This window comes from Pelodiscus sinensis, chromosome 9 (genome assembly GCF_049634645.1).
Source record: "Pelodiscus sinensis isolate JC-2024 chromosome 9, ASM4963464v1, whole genome shotgun sequence".
Classification (NCBI taxonomy): Eukaryota; Metazoa; Chordata; order Testudines; family Trionychidae; genus Pelodiscus; species Pelodiscus sinensis.
Genome location: NC_134719.1, coordinates 43,067,884 through 43,094,038, shown reverse-complemented (window position 1 = coordinate 43,094,038; position 26,155 = coordinate 43,067,884). Strand labels below are relative to the sequence as shown.

Genomic DNA, 26,155 nt, shown 5'->3' with positions numbered 1-26,155 from the left:
AGAACACTTGGGGCTAGTCTGCATTTTACTGTGCTATACCTTTCTCACTCATGCGTGTGAAAGACACACCCTCCCTAAGTGCAGTAAATTACAGCACTGTAAATACAGTATAAACAGGCTCCCAGCACTGCCAGCTATTCCCCTCATGGAAGTGGTTTACATGGAGCGCTCGAAGAACTCTCTCTCAGCACCTCTGCCATGGCAAAACTACCGCGTTGAAGCACTGCTACAGCTGCACTTTTAACTTCAAAGTGTAGACAAAGCCTTAATGCCTTGAACCTTTCAAACACGTGGGCCAATAGAACTGTAAGGTTATTTAGATGTTTGTGTTTGCCTAAACTTTTTGAAATAAAAAGCTTGAATGAAAGAAATTTTCTGCCTAAAATGATTTGTGTTGGAATCCTTGAAGTTATTCACAAAGGCTCTTTGAAAGTTTTGGACCATTAACACAACAGGGATACTTCTACTTCATTTCATCAGGATTTTCTCCTGTGCCTCTTCAACACTGAATGACAAAGAGTATGTCTACACAGCAGGGCTAAAGTCAAATTAAGCTACACAACTTCAGCTACATCAACTGTGTAGTGTAAGTTGAAACAGCTTAACTTGGCTTTTGGAGTGGTCTACACAGCAGGAATTCGAAGGAAGAACACTCTTCCTTCGACTACCCTTACTCCTCGTGAAATAAGGATTACCATGAGTTGGAGTAAGAAGTGTTCCAGATAGACATTATTTCAACATAAAGACTTGTAGTATAGACATGCATTATGTTATTTTGGAATAACGCCAGTTATTCCAAAATAACGCTGCCGTTTGGACATACCCATAAGAACATAAGAACGGCCGTACTGGGTCAGACCAAAGGTCCATCTAGCCCAGTATCCTGTCTGCCGACAGTGGCCAGCACCAGGTGCCCCAGAGAGGGTGGACCGAAGACAATGATCAAGCGATTTGTCTCCCGCCATCCCTCTCCAGCCTCTGACAAACAGAGGCCAAGGACACCATTTTATCCCTGGCTAATAGCCTTTTATGCACCTAACCTCCATGAAATTATCTTCTCTTTAAACTCTATTATAGTCCTAGCCTTCACAGCCTCCTCTGGCAAGGAGTTCCACAGGTTGACTATGCACTGTGTGAAGAACTTCCTTTTATTAGTTTTAAACCTGCTGCCCATTAATTTCATTTGGTGTCCTCTAGTTCTTCTATTTAGAGAACTAATAAATAACTTTTCTTTATCGGCCCTCTCCACACCACACATGATTTTATATAACTCTAGCATATCCCCCCTCAGTCTCCTCTTTTCTAAACTGAAAAGTCCCAGTCTCTTTAACCTCTCCTCATATGGGACCCGTTCCAAACCCCTAATCATATTAGTTGCCCTTTTCTGAACCCTTTTTTGAGGTGAGGAGACCACATCTGTACACAGTATTCAAGATGTGGGCATACCATACTTTTATACAGGGGCAGTAAGATATTCTGGGTCTTATCTTCTATCCCTTTCTCAATAATTCCTATCATCCTATTTGCCTTTTTGACCGCCGCTGCACACTGTGTGGAAGTTTTCAGAGAACTGTTCACGATAACTCCAAGATCTCTTTCCTGATTTGTCGTAGCCAAATTAGCCCCCATCATACTGTACGTATAGTTGGGATTATTTTTCCCGATGTGCATTACTTTACACTTATCCACATTAAATTTCATTTGCCATTTTGTTGCCCAATCACTCAGTTTGGTGAGATCTTCTTGGGAGTCCCTCACAGTCTGCTTCTGTCTTGACTATCCTAAACAGTTTGGTATCATCTGCAAACTTTGCCACCACACTGCTTACACCTTTCTCCAGATCATTTATGAATAAGTTGAACAGGATTGGTCCTAGGACTGACCTTTGGGGGACACCACTAGTTACCCCTCTCCATTCTGAAAATTTACCATTTATTCCTACCTTTTGTTTCCTGTCTTTTAACCTGTTCTCAATCCAAGAAAGGACCTTTCCTCTTATCCCATGGCCATGTAATTTACACAAGAGCCTTTGGTGAGAGACCTTGTCAAAGGCTTTCTGAAAATCTAAGTATACTATATCTACTGGATCCCCCTTGTCCGCATGTTTGTTAACCCCTTCAAAGAACTCTAATAGATTAGTAAGACAGGATGTCCCTTTACAGAAACCATGTTGACTTTTGTCCAACAAATTATGTTCTTCTACATGCTTCACAATTTTATTCTTTACTATTGTTTTGACTAATTTACCCGGTACTGAAGTTAGACTTACCGGTCTGTAATTGCCCGGATCGCTTCTAGAGCCCTTTTTAAATATTGGTGTTACATTGGCTACCTTCCAGTCATTAGGTACGGAAGCCGATTTAAGGGATAGGTTACAAACCACAGATAATAGCTCAGCAATTTCCCATTTGAGTTCTTTTAGAGCCCTTGGATGAATGCCATCCGGTCCCGGAGATTTGTTAACATTAAGTTTTTCTATTTGTTCCAAACCCTCCTCTAATGACACTTCAATTCGGGACAGTTCCTCAGATTCATCACTCACAAAGGACGATGCAGATCTGGGAATCTCCTCAATGTCCTCAGCCGTGAAGACTGAAGCCAAGAAATCATTTAGTTTCTCCGCAATGGCTTTATCATCCTTGATTGCTCCTTTTATAGCTCGATTATCTAGGGGACCCATGGGTTTTTTAGCAGGCTTCCTGCTTCTAATGTACTTAAAAAACATTTTGTTATTTCTTTTTGAGTTTTTAGCTAGCTGTTCCTCAAAATCTTTTTTTGCTTTTCTTATTACATTTTTACACTTGATTTGTCAGTGTTTATGTTCCTTTCTATTTATCTCACTAGGATTGGACTTCCACTTCTTAAAAGATACCTTTTTGTCCCTCACTGCTTCTTTTACATGGTGGTTAAGCCACGGTGACTCTTTTTTAGGTCTCTTGCTATGTTTTTTAATTTGGGGTATACATTTAAGTTGGGCCTCTATTATGGTGTCTTTAAAAAGTTTCCATGCAGCTTTCAGGGATTTGGCTCTAGTCACTGTGCCTTTTAATTTCTGTTTAACTAACCTCCTCATTTTTGCGTAATTCCCCTTTTTGAAATTAAATGCCAGGGTGCTGGACTGCTGAGGTATTCTTCCCACCACAGGAATGTTGAATGTTATTATATTATGGTCACTATTCCCAAGCGGTCCTGTAACGGTTATTTCCTGGACCTGATCCTGTGCTCCACTCAGGACTAAATCGAGAATTGCCTCTCCCCTTGTGGGTTCCTACACCAGCTGCTCCAAGAAGCAGTCATTTAAGCCATTGAGAAATTTTATCTCTGCTTCTCTTCTTGAGGTGACATATATCCAGTCAATATGGGGGTAATTAAAATCCCCCATTATTATAGAGTTCTTTATTTTGGTAGCCTCTCTAATCTCCCTCAGCATTTCAATGTCAGTATTGCTGTCCTGTCAGGTGGTCCGTAATATATCCCTACTGCTAATTTCTTCTTATTGGAGCATGGAATTACTATCCATAGCGATTCTATTGAACATGTTGATTTACTTAATATTTTTATTATTTATATTCACCCAAAGTGAATAATAATATGATAAAAGTAATTGGTTCCACTCCACACAAACACATTGATCCTGTAGGAGGCTGAGCACCCTCAAAAGTGAGCTGAATGAGGGCAGTAGTTTTTAAGAAAACTCTTCATTCCTCACAAATTTGGGCCAAAGAATTTAATTAAAGAACAAAGATGATTAGAAATCAAGGACCCATTGTGCCTTCAATTTCATGGGTTCCCTTTGGAGTGATTGGAAGATTGGGGACTCAGATTAATCTTTGAGTTGACTGACCGTACTTGAATACCTGAATGGAACTGAGAACAAAAACTATTTGAGAACATAGTAGTTACAGAGTAAATTTATGTACCTATGGAAAGACTGGTTATCTACATGAATGAATACTGAAATCTTTTAATTACATCAATTCATGATGTTTTGCTTTAAAAAGCCTTGAAGTGTTTTCAGAAAAGAAAGATCTCTTTAATACATTTTACAGTAGATATAAAAAATCATTTTCCATTGGCACTTGGGAGGTAAGAATAAACTGACAAGCTCTTAAGTAAATAAGCTGTTTTTTTCCAGTCCTCTAATGAAGTTCATAATTTAATTGCAGGAATTATTTGATATATTCATTCCAAACACTAGTGAAAACCTCAAAGGAAAACAAGATGCTTATACAAGTATTCTCTTCCTAAATAAAAAATCCTCAAGTACAGTAAATATACACTCCAAAAAAGAATGGCATTCAGTTGTCCAATTAAAAGCTTGCTGTCACTATATCTTTATTTTCAGAGTCTGAGGCTTGAAATGAAGCTTAATGAGAAAAAATTCTGTTAACTTAACCACCTCTACAATTTATAAATTCGCTGGTGCCCAAAGTCTGCTTTTGGGTAAACTACAGAGTAATGCCATTAAAGTAAACAGTGTCATCTAGATTTACAGCAATGCAAGTAAAAGCAATAACCCATTTGGGGCCAAATTCTGAAGCACAGGGCACTTATGCATAAATCAGAAAATACAAGCATTGTAACCTGATATAATCTGAGCCATTTCTTTATAAACGTCCACTGCAATTTGCACAGCAGGTCCCAGGTGGTAAAATCTGCTCTTTTACAGTGGCCATTAAGATCCTATCACCCACTTCTTAAACAGTAAGATCTTATAAAAATGGACAATTTAGAGACATCGGCAGATTTTGGGGCATACTGAACAAAAAAAACAAATCTGAACCGGAACTGTGCTTTCCCTAAGAGTAATTTATTCAGATTCTTCAATGGATTACGTTTAGCACAGACAATGGGAAGGAGAGAAACTGATAAAACGGAGGAAAAATTTCCACATATGTAATGTAAGACAAGGGTAGCTATTATTATTAAAACTGCAGCTGAGATAGGGTCAGATAACCTAGAGCTCAAATACAGAAGTCTCAAGCTGAGGAAGAGTCTAAAAATAAATTCCAAAGGGCTTAACAATCCATATTATATACAGTCTGGATATTTTAGCTTTTAGAGGAAAGTGCTGGGTCTTAGATTGAAAAACTAACCATCAATGAGCAAAAGCATCCTTCACCTTAATAGGCCAATCATTTTTCAAACCATAGGAGCAATAATTTTCACTATTACAAAATTGAACTACAGTCAATATACAGCAAATAACTTACATACCATTGAAAGTATAATAGTCAAACTGAACAATTATTTATTTTTAATAATTATTTAAGAATTAATATGGTTAACCTTCTGGATCCTGATCTAAAGCCCTTTTCAATCAATAGGAGTATTTCCCTGGGCTTCAAAGGCTCCTAGTGAACATTTCCTAGAGAAAGTACTAGTGTCTCACAAGTTACGTCAGGACATAACTTCAATTAATCAAATATATTCAGAACCATAAAATCCTCCTTTCTAAGCAGTGCAATAAGAAAAAAAAGAGGTTAGTCTTATAGACTAGCCTGTGTTACTTTCTGCTCAAAAAAGAGATGAACATAGCAAATGTCTACCACTTCTTACTTTCCCATCCTGACAGGCTTTATTTATGCATTAGCCGACCTTTCTAACCATTAGGACCATCTTGCTCCAGCAGTTAATTAACACAAGTGCCATAATTTAATACAGTTAATGCTACTTGATGCCCTTTAATGTACCTTCCATTAGTGATATTATTGTAGTATTACCCTGTAAATTAAAATGAGATCAAGACTAAGAGAGGCTTTCTTTAATTAAGGCAGTGGCACACTACACTCGTCCATTATTCACCAGAGAAAATCACCCTGATTTAGTGAAGCAGACCATCCATAAGTCAGAATTAGTTCATGAGGATTATTAGGTTTCTTGAATAATGTGCATGCAATGGGGTTGCTGAAATTGCTAACAGTCATGTTTCCTCTTTTTTCATTATCTTAAACAAAATGAAAGCTGAATAAACATGTGGTAATAGGAAAACTGAAGGGTTTATCAAGAGATTTTCATCTTTAATACAATAGACATCAAGCTTATTTCACAACAAAATGCAATGGAATGAGAAAAAATTATATATTAAATGGGCAAATTTACTAGATTGAATATACTGTGAGCTATTTAAAAAGCTGCATGTTTAATATGGCAACTTTAGGACAAATACTTTTAACAGTCATTGATTCCTAAAATTCAACAGAAATAACTTCCATAGAAAATCTGCTTTCTTCAAAAATATGCTGTTAAAACCATGGATTATTTTAACAGCCCTCAACCTACAGATGTGTATTACAGTATATGCTATAGCAGCGATTCTCAAACTTTTTGGGCTCCGGAGCCCTTTACTTGCGTAAAGATTTATGCGGCGTCCCAGCAGTCCTATCGACCTATCGACGTTTCCAGTTTGTCAACCTCACGGAGCCCCTCGAGATGTCTTGCGGAGCCCTGGGGCTCTGCAGAGCACAGTTTGAAAAACACTGTGCTATAGCATTAAACAATCTATTAGCATATTTCACTCACAGCATGTTAAGTTACTCAGTGACCTCCCTTTGCATGTTATACTTATGGATGACCCAGACTAGCTCTTCGATACCCAGAAAAATTTCCAAATCCAGAATATCAAATATCGTGGCTACACTTTAAGACCTAATTAACTTCTTGGGTACAGGTGCTACTGAAAGAAAGTCTACTTGGATTGGAAACATAACCCTTGCACCACTGGTGGATCCAGAGTTAGCTAGCAAGGCCTTTGGTCAGGTAAGAGACAACGTAACTGGGAGTACTGCTGATTCACAGACTCTTCAGGGCAGCCTCTGCTAGTGGTCTCCCGCAGAGCACAAGTGATTTTAAAGCTATCTTTCCTTAATGGAGGATGGCAGTGGTACTTCAACCTTTGGAGTAGCCAAAGATTTGCAAGATGCTGAGAGTACCCTGATATGCGCGTTGAGATGGAACGAGCCCTAATTTTATTTAAGGGGCAAGAACACAACACAGCAAGAGGTGGTTTTCTCAGCAGCAAAGTGACAAAGACACACGTGAATTTAACTTACTAGGATAGAATTACATAAAAGATAACTCCTGTGTAGCTGGTGTCTGATTATGTCAGTTTGACCAATAAGCATCACCATCAGATAAGTTCTCCATATAGGCACACAGAGAACAATTTTTAGAGACAGTTTGTTATGAGATTACTATAAAATCCTTTAGTTCTGTTTTGGAAGGTTTCTGTTTGTGATTCACTTAAAACGCACACTTTCTCCTTCAAATTTTTTATGGCATGAGTTACTGACAGTCTAATTAGAGACAGACTGAGAGCCAAAGTTCAGGGGGTTTCTGATGTGGACCTGCACCTTCTCAAAGTGTTAGTTTTTGAATGCTGGGTTTGCTCTGGTCAATCTCCACATCTAATCTACTTGACATTGAGGAAGGGACAGAAGAAAGGATAAAAGAGAACTAAACTGTATGTTGTAATTCTGATAAATTGATTACCATGGTAGGTACCTAAACCACTACCATAATCTTCCCGTGATCCACTAAGCTAATGACAAGATTCATGAATAATATTAATCTATAAACAATATTACATATATGTATATTAAAATTCTCAATGAAAATCAATAATGAAATATTTTTAATCAATCATTCTGTATCTATGTATGTATATTTTACTTGCGGCACAAATAATTGCAACTGCAGCAAATCAACTGTGCAACAAAACTCATTTAGATTTGCACAGTTCTTGCTCATCAAAATATGTTTTCATTGGGACAATGCATTGATAAATTCAAAGCCATGTAAATGGCACTGATTTCCTGCCTTATGTATTTTAGCTGAATATGAAAAATATAAGCAAAACTTGATACTACATTGTATTAATTTAATTCTACCTAGATTTTTTGCAACATAGAAATTTGATTTCCTTGCATATATGAAAATTCTTAGAGACATGCAATGTCTTCCATATAACAGAAACTAAAAATACTCACTTAAGCAACCCTCTAAGCAGCAGTAACAAATACACAGTCAATAGCATGCTGTATAATCTCCTTGTCTATTGCATTACCGTCAATTATCTTTTGCTTACTGCAGAATGTACATGATATTCTTTATCCTTCCAGTAAAGTAAGTGAGTTTTGTTTGTATGCAATCAAATATTATTGATATTGCATCAGGCCTCAATGAACTCTAAAAATAAAGTCATTTAAAGAGACATTTTAGACTCATTAAAGAGGATATGGTTAAGAGGTACAAAGTGGATGAAAGAGTAAAATACATATGGAAGAGGTCCTATTTACATCATCTGATAATATGATAACAAGGGAACACCTAACATATTTAAAGATAAAACACATAAAATCGATAAAAGGAAATATTGTTTTTTCACACAATGGGAAATAAATCTGTGAAACTTGCTACCACAAAATATAATAATCTCAAGAGTTTAGTGGGATTTGAAAAAAGAATTAGACCTTTTTTCCCCTGTGACTTTATCTCCAACATCTACAGAACTATAGTAATTATTACTATTTTCAGAGATATCAGTCCTCATGCTTCAGGTAATAAACTAGTTACTACCCTTCCGGGGTTAGGAAGACACTTTCTACATAGGCATGTTTTGCACAAATATCTATTATGAGACATTTATACCTTGTACTAGCCATTTCTAGACACAAGATGGCCACTTGTCTAAAGCAATATGACAATGCCTAGGTTCCTATCCAAATTAGTTCCTATCCAAAACATTGTTTTGTTTTTTACACTTATGGTGCATCTACACTGCACCATAACTTTGTAATAAGATACGCAATTTGAGCTATGCGAATTGTGTATCCTATTTCAAAATAGCTTATTTCTTCATTTGGAGCTGTCTACACAGCACCAAAATCTGAAATAAAATGCCATTCTGAAACATCCCTTACTCCTTGTAGAATAAGGTTTACAGGGATGTCTGAATAGCAAGCCCAAAATAATGGGCTTGCTGTAAAGACGCGGGATAGCCATTTTGGGACACTCTGGTATCCCAAAATAGTGGTGCAGCGTAGACGAAGAGCAATATAATGCATGTATAAGGGACTCTAGCCTGAATTCTTTATTCTCTCAAACAGAACTATACCCTGCAGAACGGGTGAAATTTACTTCACTGCAAAGATCCCATCCAAGACTCTTCAAACTAATTACCCCTTACAGTAAGGGCCTAAATTAAAGCTCAGTGAATTTAATGGCTTTAGATTAGGCCATAAAAGCATAAAGGTGGCCTGGAGAGTCTTGTGGAATGTCCCTTACACTGGGATTAATTTCACCCTTGGACATAGAATGTTGGATATCCCTGGTATAGCGTAAGAAGCTGCTAAAAATATTCTGCTCTTTAAAATGTACAGAGATTTGTCAAGTTTAGTGAGAGCAGAACTTTGATGACTTAGTGCTGCTGAATCAAAAGTGTCTAATGCTTTCAGAAATTGGTGTTTACTGAGCTAGATTTCTGGGGAAAAAAATCAGCAGAAATTCCTGACATTTTGAAGGAGGAATAGAAAATTGTGGGCATCCTCTAAGGACAGACATATTTATCTATTCTTAAAGGTTCATATTCTCTTACCTTCCATACACCCTTATGTCTGAGATTGCATAAAAGTAGCGGGCCAAGTGTTGCTCATCTACATATATTTCCCCAGTTGCTGGTCTGAGCAATCTTATCCTCAGGTCTGTAATGGTAAAGAAATCTCTCAGCTTCTTGGTTGTGTCAAGCTGGCCATACAGGGAAGCCATATTATGAAGCCGAGGTCCAGCAAAAAATGCAAATCGATCTTTAATCTCAAAGTGGATGATTTTACTATTTGTCATGTACCCAGTGGAGTATTCTTCTGTGCAAATGATTTCTAGGACTGTGTGCTGTGATAAATCTTTTACTGATTTTGGATCCATATGGAAAGCATCTAAGCAGTCTGTGGCATAATACTGGTATGGTTGCCATGTTCGCCCATAGTCAAGTGATTTCTCCAAGATCATTTGGTCTGGACGGCCAGATTCAAAGGTGATAACTATGTTATCAGTTAGTTCAATGGTTTTGTTCCAGGAGAGGGTGATGTTAACCTGGAGAGGTTTGGGGTAATCTTTCCAAGTTGTAGACTGCCAAAAGGTAGAGGGATGTCTTCCTTCAAGATCAAACATCAAGTCAGGGGGATGTGCCAGTTCATTGGTACTTGCATCACATTCATTATTGCACATGTAGGGATTCCCCTATGAAAGAAGAATAAACCAGTTTTACTAGCAGCATTATATGAATAACTAGAGTACACAAAGACATTCTTCAATTGACAGATTATAAATGCCTTTTTATCTTTTACAAGCAAATCTAAGAAAGTAAATACATAGTTATAGGAAATATCTTTGTTTATCTTAACTAGATTTCTCCAGTTTCCTCTGTTTATAAAATTATCGCTCCCCTCCCCACCATACACACACACACTTTGCCTTTGTAATTTATGTGGTTTTCTTAGTGAGTTTCAGAGAAGGAAAACAGTTTATTTATCCTGAATATGTTGGGCCAGTAATCTAGTCACAAAAGCACAAGAACAATGAACAAATGTCTAATGGCTCAATAACTCTGATTCTTCTTAAAAAGATGCAGCAGTGAAGCAAGGAGAATTTCTTTTTAACACAAATACATTCCTCAAGAGCACCATTCATAAAAAAGTCAATTTTAGGGGAAATGCTTTAGAATCTGCAATACATTTTTCTATGTGTGCAATATGCTGTGCAACAATACCCACTACAGCTTTCATGCTTCCTTTTCTCCTGGCCTGAAATTTATCATGCTTAACTGTGTTTCTGTTTAGTAATGTCTTCCCTTAAAACATTTACACTGTTCACTACAAATCATTAGAAATATAGTGCAGTACAGCTCGAGGACTTGATCCATACACTTGCCACCCTGTTAGCTATAGGCTAGTGAAGTATTTCAGGGAAGACTTTTTACGAGGCACTGGCTCCAATTTATCAGGACAAGATAATCCACCACTTGATTAGATGGGAGATGTCAGCAGCTCCAGCTGGAAAGCTGTTAAGGTGGCTAGAGATTTGAACTATGTGCTGAGTTAAAAAAAAACCAACAACACATAAACGTAACATGTTGCTTAATAACATGTAGCTTTTACTGCTACTTGTCCTCTATGAAAAAGTGAAAGTAAATTATTCTGCTCTGGGCCTTCTGATGCATTAACTTGCATACTACAAGATCATTTCTCCTCACACAAGCTATTTCATCTGAAGGCTGGATATAGCTTGAAAAACCATTGCAACCTAATGGCTACTTTAAGCTGTGCTGGATCTTGTTCACCTAATCTAGAAGCTTTCATCAGTACATTAATATTTGGCTACTTAGTCATTCCTTTGTTTTAGAAAACAATCACTGTTCTGCATTTTTAGAGTTAAACTGCAGCAGCTGGAGGAGTTTACTGTACCATCAATGTGTACTGTACTATCAGCATGTATTCCTCTTCCTCACATTAACAGGATTTCGACTTGCATATTAATGGGAGAATAGTCCCTTATTTAATTCATTTTCTTTTCCCTTCTCATCATGACAATCATGTTTCTCTCCATCTTAAGACATTAGTGATCTGAAGCTTTTTCAATAACACCCACTGCATGAGTTGGGTCCCAAATAATGAGTTTCCAACTTGGCTACTGCTATGGTCTCTGGTGTGCTTAAGTTAAATGCAAGAAAAAGAAAAAGACTCTAACCTCCCTAGAGGCAACTTACTCCTACTTACAGAAATGATCTCTTTCACTCTCTCCCATTAACATAGTTGCATCCTAAACTGCCAACAATTCATTGAGACTCAAATATAATCCAAGAGAAAATATGAGTTATTTGAAAAACAGGACACTGCTTATTAAATTTACAGACTCTAAATATACAGCTGTAACTCAGAAAATCCTTGTTGTAGGGGTTTTTTTGTTTTTGTTTGTTTGTTTTTTGCTCTCAAGCTCAATATCACTAGTTCTATACATAGAATCATAGAATACTAGGACTGGAAGGGACCTCAAGAGGTCATCGAGTCCAGTCCCCTGCCCTCATGACAGGTCCAAATACTGTCTAGACCAGGCATGTCCAAAGTCCGGCCCGCGGGCCAAATGCGGCCCGCGGTCGGATTTAATACGGCCCCCCGCTTCTCCCGGCTCCCCGGTGCTTTTTTTAACTGGCGCGCTCAGCGCGCCGCTTCGGGCCGCCGCCGCCGTGGTCCCAAACCCTGCCCCTGCACTCCGCTTTGGGGCTGAGAGTGCAGGGACAGCCCCCGCTTCCTCCCCCTCTCCTGGCTCCCCGGCACTCCTCTGACTGGCGCCGCTTCCGGCCGTGCCGCCGCCGTCCATGGCGGCCGCTGCGGTCCTAAAGTCCACCATGTAGGGCACGTCCGCAGCCCCGCTCCCCCGCTTGGCTACGGGTTCGCCCTGCCCCCGGGCCGCCGTGAGGCCAGCGTGCCCTGCGCTCTCCGCCCGCCTCTGACCCTGCAAGCCCTCTACCTTGGGGCTGAGAGTGCAGGGACGGACTCCGCAGCTGCTGAGATCAGGGACTGCCTTTGAACCAGACCTAGCCTATGTACTGCAGTCCAGATCTCAGTTTCACCCTTCACATTAGTGTAGGCAAGTTTTTTTTTCAATTGAGATGAATACATTGTAAAATCTCAGTTAATGTCAGTTGGTCTAAATCAGTTATAAATATATTTGGACACAACATGTATAGTTGGTGTTATGTCGTTTGCCGTTTGCAATAAACTTTGCATAAAATAGTTAATTTGCATTTAATTTTAATGGTTCAAAGAATGTCAGGCAAAATGGTCGGCCCTCACGCATGTTCACTTCATCAAATCTGGCCCTCTTTGAAAAAAGTTTGGACACCCCTGGTCTAGACCATCCCTGATAGACATTTATCTAACCTACTCTTAAATATCTCCACAACCTCCCTGGGTAATTTATTCCAGTGTTTGACTACCATGACTGTTAGTACTTTTTCCTAATGTCCAAACTAAACCTCCCTTGCTGAAGTTTAAGCCCATTGCTTCTTGTTCTATCCTCAGAGGCCAAGATGAACAAGTTTTCTCACTCCTCCTTTTGACACTTTTTAAGATACCTTACATCATAAAATCATAGGTTTAGAAAACACCAAAAAAGTAAGAGGGGAACACAACAATGCATTCTAAGTAGGCTGGAGAAGCCACTAAGTTTTTTTACTACTGAAATTCAGTTGAACAACATACCCAGGCACAAATGCAAAGATCTGTAACCTTCTTCAGGCTTTTTTTCATGGTCTATAAATATTGTGGAATCTGTCAGGATTTATACACTTTAAATACTGTATATATAAATGAACACTTTACAAAAGGAGGTCAGAGTTATCATTGGAAATTTACTCAAACAATGTGGTCACCTCTGAGTCTGTCCACGTGAAGCTACCAACGTAGCCCCAAACATGCATTCTGCAATCTCCTTTTTGGAAAAAATGTATTTCATCTAGAATCCAGGAATATCAACACAAACAAAATCAAAGCTACTGGCAAATTACAGACATTTACATTAAGAAGAACAGAAAGATGACTTTGGTCCTCCACAGCACAGGTGGACAGCACACACATCAGTTGTCATTTTTAGGTTCAGAACTATTCATTGGTTCCTGGATATACTAGAGACTGCTTTATGAACCAGAATGAATAAAAGAAAGGTTATTTATCTTACAGTAACTGGAGCACACAGTAACTGTACAATGAAATTAATCAGAGTAATGGATGAGAAAAAACTGAACTTTACTTGTTTTCAGATCAATCTTTGAGCAGGTGAAGACGCTCCAATAGAACTGTACAATTGCTACTGATGTATTTAGCAGATGTAGTCAGTGAAAGCGCCTTCCGTCTAGTGGCAAGGTTAGCCTTAGGGACATTCAAAAGAGGTAACTTCAAGGTAGTCAGACAACTTTATTGAAGTAAACTCTCCAAACTCTATATTTTAACTGTCAGTTTAATCTAATCTGGTTGGGCCACCAAAACATTTAAGGCTGATCTCATTTGTTGGCAAATACTGTAATGTGCTGATGAGGTCAGGTCTATGCTACACACTTCTGCCAGCACAGCTATATTTGTCAGGGATGTGAAGAAGTGTGATTCCCTAGCCAACACAGCTGCGGTTTGTAGTATAGAATCAGTAATATCAGCAAAACTATCCTTTACAATACTCGTACAAAGTGCAGCTGTTGGTATTGCTGTGTCCATTCTGTAGCAGAAATACTTTGCTGGCACAATATATTAGTATACCCATACCAGTAAAATGCTTCTAGTGTAGACATAGCCAGGCTACTGCCAAGCCACCCTAATCCTGTTTGTGAGATCTCTAATTGTTGTATTATTGCTCTCTCCAGGCTTCCATGCACAATGCAAATAAAATATTCCATAATTAATGGAACTCTACGTGTCGCCAATGCTCTTATTCTTCACAAGAGAGATGACTGCATTTTAATACTGGTTTATATTGTACTTTGAGAAAGAAGATGTTGTATAAATTCACGTTATTACTGACCTTATATAAATAACTAGATATTAAATATTGGTGTGATGGAGTGCAATTGGATCTTTTGAGTTTCTACCAAACATATATTGATTCTGTCAAGATTCCAAGTGAGAACTCAATTCACTGGGGATGAAATTCATCCTGTGCAGAGGGTCAGCACAAATCCTATGGATCGCTTCATAATCATTAAAACCTATTTTCCAGGAAGCCTAATACAATAGATGGGGTGGGTTTCACCCCCCCTTGAGTTTTTTCATTGAAAACAAAGAATACTAAATTACCATTGCCAGTACTGACATCTCCAAGTTTTAAAAACTCATGGCCTGAAAAAAAACATAAGATTGATTTAAAATCTCCACCTGTCCCTCCATCCATCCACTTTTTATGTGACTTTTGATTTTTGAGTCTTTAAGGTGCACGTGGGCCACATTTTCAAGTTTCTCTCAATGGCTATCAGGGCTAGAAACTTAATTTTTTTAAATGAAGGCTGAGTGTGTCATATTTTCACAAAACTCCAGGAGTTGGGACTTTGAGGAAACACCAAATATCACAGAACTTGCAATAAAAACATGAGAGCTAGCAAAATGAAATATCTAAATCAGCAATTCTCAAACTTTGTTGTTTTGTGACCCTCTTCTGACAACAAAAATGACTACATGGCCCCAGTTCCTTGAGTTACTAAATAGTTAACAAAGGGCATAGAGTAATGTGTAATTTTTGTTGTCAGAAGGAGGATGCATCTCTAGGAAATCCTTATACAGTAAATCTCCATTGGTCCGGCATCTGATGGTCCGGCACTCCTGAGGTCCAGCACCATCAGGAACCCGGAAGTGCTCCGGGCAGCCGGACCATTGGAGCTACTCTGCCCCCGGCTTCCCCAATTCAGCCACTGCTGAAACTGACCAGCGGCTGAATCGGGGAATCCGGGGGCAGAGCAGCTGGGGTGCTGCCTGGTAGGTCCCGTAGCACTGCCCCTCAGGGCACTGATACCATCAAAGCAGGCTTAGATACAGTGCCCTGGGCTTAGTGGTAGGCCAGTGGGGTCCCAAATGGCCAGATCATTGCTGATTGCCTCTGAGAAGGCCAGGAAACCTGGGTTAGAGGTGCCTCTTGGTGCGGTTGATATCGGGAGTGGGAATGGTAACCAAATGTGGGAAGAGATTGATGATTTCCCTCACAAGTCCAACGAGTAATCAGTGCTGGATTGGGGCAGGCAGAAGCACCAACCTGGACAGTTAGTAGGGGCCAAGTGGTCGGCTTTCCACAGTGCTGTTTTGTTACCCATCAGCTCTGTGATTCTTGGGGAACCAGAACATGGTCACCTGTCAGCCTTGTGCTCTTGGGAAGCCAGGGAGTGACATTCATGGAAAACCATCCCCCTCCCTCAGGCCTCTGCTAGAATCAAAAACAAAGCAAAGAAAAGGCCGGGGAAGACACACCTAGCTGCTTCAGACAAGGGTGATACAATTAAGGAAACACCCCAGCCTCATTTACATTAAAGATGGAACAGAGGGACATCTCATTAGCATACAGAATGGAGAGCAGCTCTTCCAAGGCAGGAACTGCACTGAACTATGGGACACCGAAAGCAGAGAAGCACTGCCTGATGGGAAATCCCTGCTCCAGATGCTAATGAACCTAGGCCTGCTCACACCCAGATTAGTCATTATCAGACCAATTCTAGTAACGATCCTATTGACATCTAAAATACTGAAACTGCCTAGTTGCATTGTGAGCTCATTCAAGGAACATCACCCATAACCAGGGGTGATCAATCTCTATTGTCTCTCCTCTTTCTCTTTGAACTATCCCTATAAAAACTCTTATCCTTGCCCCAAGAAAACTGTTCTGATACCTGGACTTGACTTAAACTGCATCAGTTCCATTGAGACTTCTTCATCTCCTGTCTGATCGTGCTGGGGGCTCTGTCCTGCTTTTCTCCTGCCCTCTGGACCCCCGGCTACCATCATCATCTGGGAACCCCGATCAGTGCAAGCTCCGTGGAGTGGTGAGGTCTCTCTCTCTTTCTCTCTCTCTCTCAACTATCTCTCTAAGCATAGCCTCCTGACCCTGCCCTGTGTAAACTGTTATATGGTTACCTAACATTTGTAATCAGCTTCAATTTAGATTTAATATTGTAATTGTTAGATTTAATATTGTAACTGTTTGATATCTATTCACTACTCAGAAATAAATCACTTTCATTGTTAAACTGGTTGCTTCTCTCTCTTTCTTTCTCTTTTGCTCACTCTTCCTTAAGGGGTGTTGTTTTGGCTTCCCCATTCGCTCTGCAACAACGCTTCTTGTACCCAAGCAAAAGATCCCTGGAGTGCCCAAAATCCTGTGGGGTTTGCTCATCGTGTGGTTTACCTGTGAATGACTGTGGTGTGAAAGTAGGGATAGGGGGTGCTGAACCTGGGGGCTTATGAAGATGGCAGCTTAAAGTGCTGTTTAATCCAGCCCACGGAGTCCAAAGGCACATGAGGGTGCAGTGTGGCATTGCTGTGAAACCCAGCCAGCTGAGTCCAGGGACATATGAGGGGGTCAGCTTGTGAGTGCTGAGTACCCAGTCCTCTCAGACGTGCTCTGATTAGTGGGTGTGAGTGTCTGTGTGTATTGCTAAGGTGGGAAGAACCCCATCCTGAGGAACCTAGTTCCTGCAGGAGAGCTCCAGTGGGAGGGGGAATTGGCAGCAGGGAGAATTCAGCTCCATATGAGAGCCCAAGTAAGCACCAACAGCACACTGATAGAACTGTTAACCTTCCCCCAGTCCCATAAGGGTAACCCTGATAAATGAGCATACCCCAGAGTATTGGGCAAATCTGGTAACAGTTTAGACAGTGCTGCTGGCATCAGTACTGCATGTATCGATGCCATTGTCAGTGGTGTTGCACCTGTCCGTGTCTCATGACTCAACAGCACAGTCACTGGAGTGGCAGTAATCAGTGCTGAAGTCAGCAGTGCCAAAACTTGACCACCAGGTTCAGTGGTTGGGCCAAAGCCAATAGTGGTGCTCTGAGTGGGTGCCCTTGCACCGGGTGCACCCCACTAAGTCTCTTGCATGGTGCCTTAACTGGAGACCGACCTCTGACTGTTTTCCTCTTCTTGGCTGGTACCAGGGAGTGGGAGCAGTGCCACACTCGATCCCACATGATGGTGGGACCAATTTTTCTGCAGTGCTGTGTCTCGTACAGACGCGCTGTGCACCATCAGTGCCAAGGGCTGATGTGCTGCTTCTATTAGAAGGGGTTTGAGGCGGTTGTCTCAATGCTTCTTGGTACGAGAGGACAAAAGCTTCCACAAATGGGGGACTTGTCCGTTTGATGTCCCTCACCAAGACACATAGGGCAGTCACCGTTAGGGTCACTCTTAGGGTATGTCTACACTACAGCGCTAATTCGAACTAACACATCCAGACTAAAAAACTAGTTCGAATTAGTGTTTTGCTAATTCGAACTAGCATGTCCACATTGAGTGGACCCTGAACCGGGGTTAAGGATGGCCGGAAGCAGTGCCGGCAGGGCATCAGAGTAGGACTTAGAGTGTGGAGCTGCTGTCTCAGGCTAGCCGAGGGCTGTGCTTATAGGAACCCGACCCCCACCCCGGACAGACAGTTCTCAGGGGTTCCCCGCTTGCAAAACAGTCCTGGCTTGGAGTGCCCGGAGTACCCACACTGGGCACATCATAGCACTCGGCCATCAGACCGGCTGCACTTGCCGCAGGCTGCCATCTGGGGAGAGGGGGCAATTGTGGGGCTGCAGGAGAGCTTCCACCCCCAGAAGCCCGCAGAGCCAGCCCAGTCCTCCCCATCGGGGGCTCGTACCCCATTCCTCCCTCACCTCCTTCCACTTACCCTTCCCTAGCCCCCCTTCCTGATGTACAAAATAAAGGACAATTGTGTTCAAAAATAGAATCTCTCTTTATTGAACAAAACTGAGGGAGACTGGGAAAAGGTGGTGGGAGAGGGAAAGAGAGAGGGTGGGCAACTAAAATGATCAGAGGTTTGGAACAGGTTCCATATGAAGAGAGGCTAAAGAGACTGGGACTTTTCAGGTTAGAAAAGAGGAGACTGAGGGGGGATAGGATAGAGGTCTATAAAAGCATGAGTGGGGTGGAGAGGGTGCATCAAGAAAAGTTCTTCATTAGTTCCCATAATAGAAGGACTAGAGGACACCAAAGGAAAGGAATGGGTAGCAGGCTTCAAACTAGTAACAGAAAGTTGTTCTTCACAAAGCAAAGAGTCAACCTGTGGAACTCCTTGCTGCAGGAGGCTGTGAAGGCTAGAACTGGAACAGAGTTTAAAGAGAAGCGAGATCAATTCATGGAGGTTGGGTCCATGGAGTGGTATTAGCCAGGGGGTAGGAGTGGTGTCCCTGCCCAAAGTTTGTGGAAGGCTGGAGAGGGATGGCACGAGACAAATGGCTTGGTCACTGTCTTCGGTCCATCCCCTCCAGGGTCCCTAGGGTTGGCTGCTGTCGGCAGACAGGCTACTGGGCTAGATGGACCTTTGGTCTGACCCAGTAAGGCCATTGTAAGCTCAGGGCTCAGGGTCGGGGGTCTCAGTGGACCACCTTGATTTTCATGCACACCTGCTCCTGGGTGGCCAGGCTGGCAGCTCTCCTGCCCTAGACGGTCACTTTCCTGTGCTTAGTGCGGAGGTCGTGGACGAGGTCCACGATGTCCGCACTAGACCAGGTGGGTGTCCGCCTCTTGCGGTCCCGGGCAAGCTCCCGGGAGCCGCCAGCCTGGTCCCGGGAAGAGGAGGAGAGCTGGGGGACATCGGGTGGCTGGCTCGAGCCGTTCCAGGTGCAGGGTCTGCTGGCTGGGTGCTGGCAGGCTTGCACCTGGCACGGGCACCGTAGCCAGCCCGTGCCCCTTTAAGGGGTCCGGGGCCGGGAGGGGGCAATAGAGTTTCCCTGGTGTTGGTCAGAGTGGCTACCAGGGAAAGCTGGGGAGGGCTAGCCTCCCACTAGTTCGAATTAAGGGGCTACACACCCCTTAATTCGAACTAGTAAGTTCGAACTAGGCTTAGTCCTCGTGGAATGAGGTTTACCTAGTTTGAACTAAGCGCTCCGCTAGTTCGAATTAAGTTCGAACTAGTGGAGCGCTAGTGTAGCACCTATCAAAGTTAATTCGAACTAACCCTTAGGCATTCGCTTGCGATAGGTCTTACAGGCTTTGAAACCTTGTGAGCATGACATGCCTCGATGATGGGGATAAAGAGGGGGAACCCCAATAAAACTATTAAACTGGAAACTATATATATTAACCCAGTGTTTCTAAACTTTTTTATAAAGTACTTTTTCAAAAAAAATTATACGTACCCCAGTACATACAGTTTTCAGACACACAATTTTTTTTCAACCATTGCAACATATTTGTTTAAACAACTTAATTGTAGCCAGGCGGGTGATGAAATTTTTGGGTGTAAAAAATACAAAAATAATGAAACGCTGTAAAACTTAAAACAAAAATTCAGTTTCTTCCAAATTTCAGTTGTGTTGACCTACTCTCAGACGTCTCTCGAATACCCCTACAGGTACTTGTACTACTGGTTGAGAAACGCTGTATTAAACTATGTAACTATAACTATGAAAAAACTACCCACAACTATATAACTCTAGGATACTGAGATGCTTACTAAGTAAGGAATTGGAGATGTTCCAGCAACAGTTACTAGTGGTAAGAAGGAACTGACAGCGCAGGGGATTGGCTGTGTCTTATATGCATCACCATAGCAGCGCCATGCCATGGGGCTGCACAGCCAACCCTATGCATTCGCTAGGGTAAAAGCTTTCTGACAATTGTGCATGTGCTCACGCACACATTTGCTAGAGTGCACATGAGCAACCACTTGAAGAACTTTTTCTTATTTGTCAAAACTAAGAAAATTCTTTGCTACTGACCTGACATCTAATAGACTAGAGTGCTGAGTAATTATTTTGTGACAAGCAGGCAACATTAAGTAAATTTTAATGTACATGTTCTATGCAACAACTCATCAGCTGGACAAGGTGGAAAACACTTGTAATTTTTTAAAACAACATTTAAACCATTAAGAATTTTCTAAATAATTAAACAGATAATGTCTCTATATATTTCCCGACAATAAGGATAGGATGCTGAAGATTTTTCCTACATTATCACCTTCTAAAGGAAGTGTATTATTTTACAGTACTGCTCTGAGGTTACTATTAATTAGCACCTGAAAGCCAGTCACACTGCGCTATTATTTTGCTTCCTGACACTTCAGGAAAGTCAGGATGTTACTGAAACATTCTGACACGCCGGAAAAGTTTCTGTTTTAAAAGAGCATTGGACTTGTTTTATACTGCAGTAAAACTCCATGGGGCTTGTCTCTCTCACAAAATATGATCATGTTCAGACATGGCTAGCTGACACAATGCTGTCCAGATCTGTCTGGTCCCAGCAGGGCTTCATCATGATTAGCTGAATACAATTTGTTCTAGTCTATACCTACTGGTAAGATTTGGTTTTATTGTGTGAGAGAACTTCAAACACAGTTGTGAAGATTCAACACAACATTTTGTGAAGTAAACAAGGCTGAAAAAAGCCCCTCAGTTACCCTATGTGGCTGCATAGACTATCTAACCCAGGGCTATTCAACTTTGGAAGACCCGGGGGCCACGACGATACTCACAGCACATGCCAAGGGCTGCAACTTAAGTGTGGTTGCATATACATGCAAATATATGCAAATAGCTTATTTCACTCCGATGGGCATGAATACAAAGATTAAAGCAAGATTACACAACTTGCAGGCCCCATTTAAGTCAGTTCTGCTGATACTAATAAAATGCAATAGTTACCCGATTTCCACTCTCATGACAGCACTTTTAAGGAGTAATGACAGTCCAGGAATTTAACTACTAAAACTCATCTCAAAAGAAGACCATTATATTGATTCGCTGTGTGGAGTGTGTTCCCAGCGGAGGCTATGGTCAAAGGATCCCATTTGTGGGCCACGTGTTGAGCCCAATGTAAACGCAAACCGCACCTCGTGCCTCAAACAAACAGGCTGTGGGCAGCATCCGGCCCGTGGAGCTGCACGTTGAGTAGTCCTGATCTAACCACTGTAGTTCACAGGAAGGAGCACTGAGAGCCTGAACTGCAGCTGACATTTTATTCTTCTCTTGGTTAGAAAACCTCCACGCCTTGCCGTTGGTAACACTAGGCAGAACTTGGCAAGACATGGGACAGCAAGCTTGAAATAAGTATTTATGTTGAAGGCAAAGATATACAACAATTCACCAACTGAAATATTGGTGGAAAGTGGTTTTGCAGTTGCTACTCAAGGGTTAAAATCTGATAGCTGCTTCTCAGATGAGGGGCCTCCCTTCTCTCATCAGGAAGATTCTTCAGTGGCATATACACAGGCTTAGAACTTGATTGAAGCTGTTGCTTGTTTCAATCTGCTCCCTGTACACACTAACACCTTGTGGACTTTTTTACTCAGGAACAAAGACAGGGGGGCTTAACCTTTCTGCAGCGTGAATATTGGAAGCTGTATCTCAGATTACATGCTGTAATAGACACCTGGCTAAATCCCTACAGAGGATTATGGCTTGGATTTTCAAACTGCTGAAGGCTGCAGAGGTCAAGCAGGCCAAGATTTTAGGAAAGAGCAAAATAAATTCTCAAGAAGCCAGTCACAGAAACGGATTTTTATACTGCTGTCTCCAAGCAGTTAACTTGGATATACTAGACAAGGAATAAATATAGACTGAATCAAGCAAGAGAAAGTCAGATTCCACAGTAAAATATTATATTAAAATAAATAATAGGGGAAATAATAGGACAGTCATTATTTATTACTTTCCAAAAGGTCATCACAAGACAAATACATTTAGCACCATGCCATACTTAGTGAATGATGAATTATTTAATAATTCACAGCAACAATTGCACTTATGCAGCACTTTACATCTTCAAAATGACTATAAACACGGATAATGTTTCTAGGTCTATAAAACTTGCTTATGATACCTTCACTCAGGTTGCCCAGTACATTATCCATGAATAGTCTCATTAATTTCAGTGGAACTATTCACAGAATGGAGTAGTACTCCATGTGAGTAAGGGGATCAGAATCTGTCCTGTCATGCTTTACATTATCAAAGCATCTTGCAAACATTAAGTGATTCACAGTGTACTAGTGAAAGTGTTATAAGTTTGCATGAGGAAAAAGTGCTTTTTAAGTGCTAAGAATTATTGTTGCTATTATGAAAACCAGAAGAGTACTAGATAAAAACACTTCAGCATCAGAAACCTTTTAAACACTGCACTGACTGGCAGCATTTTAAGTTAAAGTGATTTAAGTATTAGAATCTCAATGGAGGATTGATGCTGTTTCTCAGAGCTCCCAAGTGAGAAATATTTGGAGGGTCAAACAAGCACTTTGAACTCTGAGCTATAGGCTGAGACACATGAATTCTTCAAAACCAGGGAAAAGATAGTTTCTACATCAATAGCTTCTCCAGCTATTTTAAAAAGACTAAACTAGGGAAGACTGATTTGCCAAATATTAATAGTAATAGTTACCACCTCCATACATTTTTTATCTTCAAACTGCATGACAAACTAAGGCTGTGATCTTACAGTGGAATCCATATAGTCAGGCCTTGAGGGCCAAATATTAAATGTATTTAGATGCCTAAAGATTTTGCTCTTAGGTTCCTTATGTTACAGTAATTAACTGATTAACCCTCATAACACTTCTATGAGGTAAATGTTATTGGGAGACACAGGCAAATGTGTCTTATGCAAAATTTTCACAGGAAGAAGAAAGAAGTAAAGAAATTAGGGATGTCAGCATGTAGATGGCTGTACATGACTAACCAATAAACCTGGGCTGCTTATCGGTTAATTTTGTCAATCACATGCATTATCAGAGGCATCAAAGGATGGGGGAGCCGGTGCCTGTGAGGAGCTGACTTAAAAGCCAGTTCCCCACGAGCACTACATCCGCCTCCCCCCCCACTGCTGCCTCTGATAAACAGGCAGCAGCAGCAAGGAGGTTGAGGGGAGCTGGCTTTCAAGCAGCCTCTGTCTGCAGGGAGATTGGACAACACGGGAGGCTGGCAGGGGGCTCTTCAGGAGGCTGGCCAGGAGCACACTGGGTGCTGTCTCTGCCTCTGGAGATTATCAAATAGTCATGCAACTGTTAAGATTTTATTCAGTTACATGACTATTCAATTACAGAATATCTTACATCCCTAAAATAAAGCCTATGGAAACTAAGGAGCGTGCATCATTTTGCAGGTTGAAGTCTGCATCTTCTCAGTTTAGACCCTAATCACTGTCCCAGTCCCATTCAGTTGGAGGCTTTCCTGGCTCCACTGGTTTACTCAGACCATGCCTCCCTCAAATATTATGGGACACAAATACAGCAGTGGGATGGAACCTTTTAATTGTTTGTGTTTCTATTTAAGAAGACTCAACAATTTCCCTCTCGGTGTGCCTATTTTGTAATGCTAACTAGGGATCAAGTCTGTCAGGAGAAAAGACAGAGCAAACGTTAATTGAATGAGTATCTTGCTCAAGATATCTGTTAAAACTTCTAGTTTACACCAACTAGGCACGTGCGCGCACATGCACACACACTTTGAACACTTTTCAAGTCACTTGATTAAAAAAGAAAGAGACTATTTTATTCCCAAGTCTCCAGCTGCTCTCTCAGACACAGTCTACTCATTCCAACTGGATTGTATTGCATGTGGAAGTGCTAACTTCTACTTGGCAACCTTGCTGATTCTACACATGATTTACCACTTGATTTTGGAATTACAGGTGCCTTTTAACAAATCTACTGGCACCAATACAGATACTGCTCTGCTGTTTTTTGTTTCTTGAAGAATGAAATAGTTGTCCCTTTCTCTTGAATCAACAGGTATCTTGGATGATTATTATTAACTCTGGTGTAATGCCAAGAGGCCAATAAGACTGGGACCCTATTGGTACAGGCTAAACATATGTCTCAACCATGTCAAGAAAGTCTTCTATTTCTCTGGTTCCTCTCTCTAACGTTAAAGTTTCACTAACCATACTAATAGAATAATAGAAATGTAAAGCTAAAAAAAACCATGAGAAGTCATAAAATCCAGATTTGTGTATTAGACTATTTTTGACAAGTGTCTGTCCAAGCTGTTTTTAAAAACCTACAGTGATAAGGATTCTACTGCCTTTATTGGCAGCCAATTCCAGATCTTAATTATCCCTACAGCTAGAAAGCTTTTCTTACTATCTAACCTAAATCTCCCTTGATGCACATTAAACCCACTACTTCTTGGTCCACCTTCAATGGAAACAGAGAACAACTGATCACAGCCCTCTATAGAGCAACCCTTAACATGTCTGACGACTATTACGACATATTTGACAACTGAATTTGACTATTCAGTCGCCTTTTTCAAGAGTAAACATGCCCAGTGTTTTTTTTTTTAAACTTTCCTCATTTTTGTTGATCTCCTCTGGATTCTCTCTGATTTATCCTCATCCTTTCTAAAGTGCAGTGCCCCAAAATGTACACTACTCCAGCTAATACAGGACAGTTACCTACCATGCTTTACATAAGATAAGCCTGTTAATATACCTTACAGATATTAACTTCTCAACTATATAAAATTTTGGATGAATATTAAATTTGTGATCTACTATTCTTTTCAGCGATACTCTCACCTAGCTGGATATGCAGATGTGAATTTGATTTATCCATCCAGATAGAAATAGTTTCCCAGCCAGGAGGTGAAAATCCCGGGTGCTTACTGGGTTCCGCAGGGGAGCTGTCTGGCCCAGCACAGGGAGGCAAGATGGTGGGTGGCTGCCAGCAGCCTGTTAGGACCAAAAAGCCTCAAAGGATTTCTTAAAGGGGCCTTTTTTTTTTTTGCTTAACTCTCTAAGTCCTTTTTTTGATTTATGCATCCAGATAGTTTGCATTTGTGTTTTTAAAATTTCATCTTGAAGACAGATGAATTCTCCAATTTGTTGAGGTTGTTTTGCATTCTAACCCTGTCCTCCAAAAAGCTCACAACCCTCCCCATTCTGCTGTCCTCTTCAAATGTTATAAGCATACTCTTCATTCCATTATCCAAATCATTAATGAAAATATTGAATAGTTCCAGACCCAAGACTGACTTCTACAGCATCTTACTAGATATACTCTTGCACAGTGTTCACTGTAAGTTGTGCACTTGTCTTGCTGCTCAGGAGAAATTCAAATGCTGTCCAGCTGACTAGCTGAGTGCCCACAGGTTTTTTGTTTCTACTTGTGGTGCCAGAGCCTAACCCCATACCTGAGCCTTCTACATGGGTCCAGTCTGTATCCTTATACATCCCAGTGCTGGAGACCAGGCAGAAGTGGAAGAACCAGACCAGAGTTTACAGCAGCAGCAGTGGATCCAGTCCCTGGAATCCAGACAGAACCAGCACAAGAACCAGGATTGGTGGAGCAGCCAGGATCAGAACCAGCAGTAGAGGGCACCACTAAACTTGCAGCAGCACAGGAACCTGTGCAAGAGACTCTGCCAGAGCCTGCAATGTAACCCAATGTGCCAGCAGAGAGCAGTTCATAGCCAGCAAT

General features: G+C 41.0%; 1 protein-coding gene across 10 annotated transcripts in view; it reads right to left on the bottom strand.

Moving 5' to 3' along the window:
- NTNG1 (netrin G1) overlaps positions 1–26,155 on the bottom strand; it is a 254,309-nt gene that overhangs the window by 132,056 nt on the left and 96,098 nt on the right. For all 10 annotated transcript variants that reach the window (XM_075936633.1, XM_075936634.1, XM_075936643.1 and 7 more), the window contains exon 3: positions 9,596–10,236. In XM_075936633.1, coding sequence (XP_075792748.1) covers positions 9,596–10,236 — 641 coding nt within the window. The remainder of the gene's footprint in view (positions 1–9,595; positions 10,237–26,155) is intronic.